Source organism: Salvelinus sp. IW2-2015, linkage group LG18, assembly GCF_002910315.2.
Source record: "Salvelinus sp. IW2-2015 linkage group LG18, ASM291031v2, whole genome shotgun sequence".
NCBI classification, from domain to species: Eukaryota; Metazoa; Chordata; class Actinopteri; order Salmoniformes; family Salmonidae; genus Salvelinus; species Salvelinus sp. IW2-2015.
The window spans coordinates 69033068-69038500 of NC_036858.1; the positions used below are offsets into that span (position 1 = coordinate 69033068).

The 5433-nt window shown below is 32.9% G+C and overlaps 1 protein-coding gene across 1 annotated transcript in view; it reads left to right on the forward strand.

The window, feature by feature from the left end:
• LOC111978266 (tumor necrosis factor alpha-induced protein 3) overlaps positions 1-5433 on the forward strand; it is a 19576-nt gene that overhangs the window by 7522 nt on the left and 6621 nt on the right. Inside the window, exon 3 of the mRNA XM_024008231.1 lies at positions 5022-5212. Within this exon, the coding sequence (XP_023863999.1) occupies positions 5022-5212 (191 nt within the window). The remainder of the gene's footprint in view (positions 1-5021; positions 5213-5433) is intronic.

Genomic DNA, 5433 nt, shown 5'->3' on the forward strand with positions numbered 1-5433 from the left:
AATATTACATAGTTATAATAGTAATACGCATATTACATAGTTATAATAGTAATGTACATATTAACATAGTTATAGTAGTAATACACATATTACATAGTTATATATACAATTACATAAATATAAATGTAAATGTACATATTACATAGTTATAGTAGTAATATACATATTACATAGTTATAATAGTATATACATATTACATAGTTATAGTAGTATATACATAGTACATAGTTACTAGTAGTAATTACACATATTACATAAGTTATAATGTATATATCATATAATATTACATAGTTATAAGTAGTAATTATACATATATAACTAGTTATAGTAGTAATATACATATTAACTAGTTAGGTAATATACATATTACTAGTTATAGTAGTAATTACATATTACATAGTTATGATAGTAATACAGCATATTACATATTTAGTTATATACATATACGTAAATACTATTATCATAGTTATAGTATTACATATTGACATAATTATCGTAGTAATATACAATATTACATAGTTATAGTAGTAATATACATATTACATAGTTATACTACATATTACATGGTTACGATAGTATTTACATATTACATAGTTATAATACTATTATAGTTATGATAGTAATTTACATATTCATAGTTATAATACTATTACATAGTTATGATAGTAATTTAATATTACATAGTTTATAATACCTATTCATAGTTACGATAGTAATTTACATATCATAGTTATAATACCTATTACATAGTTATAGATAGTAATTTACATATTACATAGTTTATAATACTATTACATAGTTATTAATAAATATTACATATTAGTATAACCTATTACATAGTTATAGTAGTAATATAATATAACATAGTTATCATAATTACATAGATTGTAATAGTAATTACATAGTACATAGTTTATAAAAGTAATACATTATTACATAGTTATAATACATATTACATAGTTTGTAATAGTATAATGTACATATTACATGTTATTAATAGTAATATACATATTCATAGTTATAATAAATAAAAATAAAATAATATAATTACATATTACATAGTTTGTAATTCCTATTACATAAGTTATAATATAATCATACATATTACATATTGTAATAGTAAGTAATATTACATAGTTATAATACCTATGACATAGTTATAATAATGTACATATTACATAGTTATAATACATTTGCAGAGTTGTAATAGTAATGTACATATACAGTTATAATAATGTACATAGTTATAATACATATTACATAGTTATAATAATGTTCATAGTATCTATATATTACATAGTTATAATTAAGCAATAAGGCCCGAGGAGGTGTGGTGTATGCCAATATACCATGCTAAGGTGTATCTTACGCAAGAGCAACACGGAGTGTGGACACAGCCTTAGCCGTGGTATATTGGCATATACCACAAATACCTTATTGCCTTATCACTATTATAAACTAGTTACAACGTAATTGGCTTTCAGCCATCAACATTCAGGGCTCAAAACAACCAGTTTTATAATACATATTACATAGTATAATAGTATGCACATATTACAAGGGTATGATAGTGATACACATTACAAGGTATATATTTGAGAGCATACAGTATGTAAAAACAGTGTTGCACTTATCACAACACAGTGTCCACCTCTCTAGTGTTTTCAGCAAGCTGTCGCACCTCTACTGGTGTTTCAGCAAGCTGTCCACCTCTACTGGTGTTTTCAGCAAAGCTATCCACTCTACTGTGTTTTCAAGCAAGCTGTCCACCTCTACTGGTGTTTTCAGCACGCTGTCACCTCTACTGTGTTTTCAAGCAAGCTGTCCACCTCTACTGGTATAATTGACACGCTGTCCACTCTACTGGTGTTTTCAGCAAGCTGTCATCTCTACTGGTTTTTCAAGCAAGCTGTCCACCTCTACTGTTGTTTTCAGCACGCTGTCCACCTCTACTGGTGTTTTCAGCAAGCTTCTCAACCTCTAACTGTGTTTTCAGCAAGCTGTCCACCTCTACTGTTGTTTTCAGAAGCTGTCCCTCTACTGGTGTTTCAGCAAGTCTGTCGCAGCTCTACTGGTGTTTTTTCAGCAAGTGTCCACCTCTACTGGTGTTTTCAGCAAGCTGTCCACTAGTAATATACATATTACATAGTTATAGTAGTAATATACATATTACATAGTTATAGTAGTAATATACATATTACATAGTTATAGCAGTAATATACATATTACATAGTTATAGTAGTAATATACATATTACATAGTTATGATAGTAATACACATATTACATAGTTATAGTAGTAATATACATATTACATCGTTATAATACCTATTACATAGTTATGATAGTAATGTACATATTACATAATTATAGTAGTAATATACATATTACATAGTTATAGTAGTAATATACATATTACATAGTTATAATACCTATTACATGGTTACGATAGTAATTTACATATTACATAGTTATAATACCTATTACATAGTTATGATAGTAATTTACATATTACATAGTTATAATACCTATTACATAGTTATGATAGTAATTTACATATTACATAGTTATAATACCTATTACATAGTTACGATAGTAATTTACATATTACATAGTTATAATACCTATTACATAGTTATGATAGTAATTTACATATTACATAGTTATAATACCTATTACATAGTTATAATAGTAATTTACATATTAGTTATAATACCTATTGCATAGTTATAGTAGTAATATACATATAACATAGTTATAATACATATTACATAGTTGTAATAGTAATGTACATATTACATAGTTATAATAGTAATATACATATTACATAGTTATAATACATATTACATAGTTGTAATAGTAATGTACATATTACATAGTTATAATAGTAATATACATATTACATAGTTATAATAGTAATATACATATTACATAGTTGTAATTCCTATTACATAGTTATAATAGTAATATACATATTACATAGTTGTAATAGTAATGTAATATTACATAGTTATAATACCTATGACATAGTTATAATAATGTACATATTACATAGTTATAATACATTTTGCAGAGTTGTAATAGTAATGTACATATCACAGTTATAATAATGTACATAGTTATAATACATATTACATAGTTATAATAATGTTCATAGTTATTATACATATTACATAGTTATAATTAAGCAATAAGGCCCGAGGAGGTGTGGTGTATGGCCAATATACCATGGCTAAGGGCTGTTCTTACGCAAGAGGCAACACGGAGTGCCTGGACACAGCCCTTAGCCGTGGTATATTGGCCATATACCACAAATACCTTATTGCCTTATCACTATTATAAACTAGTTACCAACGTAATTGGCTTTCAGCCAATCAACATTCAGGGCTCAAAACAACCAGTTTATAATACATATTACATAGTTATAATAGTAATGCACATATTACAAGGGTATGATAGTGATACACATTACAAAGGTATAATATTTGAGAGCATACAGTATGTAAAAACAGTGTTGCACTTATCACAACACAGTGTCCACCTCTACTAGTGTTTTCAGCAAGCTGTCCACCTCTACTGGTGTTTTCAGCAAGCTGTCCACCTCTACTGGTGTTTTCAGCAAGCTATCCACCTCTACTGGTGTTNGCTGTCCACCTCTACTGGTGTTTTCAGCAAGCTGTCCACCTCTACTGGTGTTTTCAGCAAGCTGTCCACCTCTACTGGTGTATTCGACACGCTGTTCACCTCTATAGACCCAGACTGGTGTATTCAACATGGAGGAAGACAAAAAGAGGAAGGCAGAAGGTATTCAGTGTCAGAACTCAGAAATTCTTCTTTTAGGTAAAGAAATATGCGGGTGTAAAATACGAAAATGAGATCTCTATTGGTTGTTGGTGAAGCTCGTGAATAGAAAACATTCCAGCCGAGCCAAGCACCGCCCCTCTGGAAAGTCCAGGGCCACATGTCTCTGATGTCTCTGGAGTAGCTGACAAGGGGAAGAAAGAGTCAAATGGCAGCTTCACGGCACTTAGTCACAGAGAACCACAACCAGGGAAATTCCTCTCTTTGGTGTGGCAGGCAGCAGGGTATTTCAAATGCTTTAGGCCCATTTTGTTACAATGACAAAAAGACCCCACCGCCCTAGCAGTAAGAGTCAGACGGTTTGTCTGCCAGATGGTTTATCATTGATTTCTTAAACTTGGATTAAAACCTGCAAATGCAACTTTAGCTGATTTACTCATTTAGCCCATCTGTTACCCTCTCCAGTCATCACTGAAGGCTGTTTTTTCATTCTCTTATTTAGTTTAGGTTGTTTTAGTGTTAACGTGCCAAGGGAGCATATGACGGCCTAATTAAACTACAGTTAGAGTTTAAACCAATACTGTATGTGTCATTGGCCTAGTGGTCCAGTCTGTTTTAGCCATGTTGTATGGCATGATGACAACCATAGAAGACAACACATGAAAGTGATGAAAGTACACCACACAAACCAACAGTGCTGATAGCCTGTGACATCATTTCCACTGTAAGGTGATGAATGGTGGTCAGATGTAACAAACCAACAGTGCTGATAGTCTGTGACATCAAACTTTCTCAGGCCGTTTTATATTTCCTCTGTAAGGTGATGAATGGTGGTCAGATATAACGGATGCCTAAAGAGCGCTGCGAGAGCTGCTCTGGAAATCCCCTCTCTTCTTTTCCTCCTTTTTCTCAGAGCGATACAGGTCTTTGTCGGCGATGGATAGTTTTGCTGTTAATAACTCGCAGTCTTACCTGTGGTGATGTGAAGATGGGAAGTTTATATTTCACAAACACAGAATCATAGTAAAGAGTTGTATTAGTAACGGCACTGTAGATAAACTTACCCTCCACTCTACATGCCTGGATMAAACCAGATGGAACTCTACAAAGTTTGAATGCGTGAACATAATACATTCTCAGCAACAAAAGAGTGATCAAATTAAGAGCCTACACCTGTATGTAATATCTACCCCCATATGTCATGGCTTTGTGTCTGTTGCAGGAGATGGGAACTGTCTTCTCCATGCTGCCTCTCAGTACATGCTGGGGGTGCAGGACACAGACCTGGTCCTGAGGAAGGCCCTGCACAGTGTGCTCAAGGAGACCGAAACAGGCATCTTTAGAGCCCGTTTCCAGACAGAGCTACTGCAGTCTCAGGAGTTCACCCAGACTGGCCTGCGTTACAGCACCATGGTGAGGAACGGAGGCCCCCTCTACAACCAGGGTTGTGTTTGAATAGCAGACCTCCTCTACGACCAGGATGGTGTTACTATAGCAGACCTCCTCTACGACCAGGATGGTGTTACGATAGCAGACCTCCTCTACGACCAGGATGGTGTTACTATACCAGACCTCCTCTACGACCAGGATGGTGTTACTATAGCAGACCTCCTCTACGACCAGGATGGTGTTAC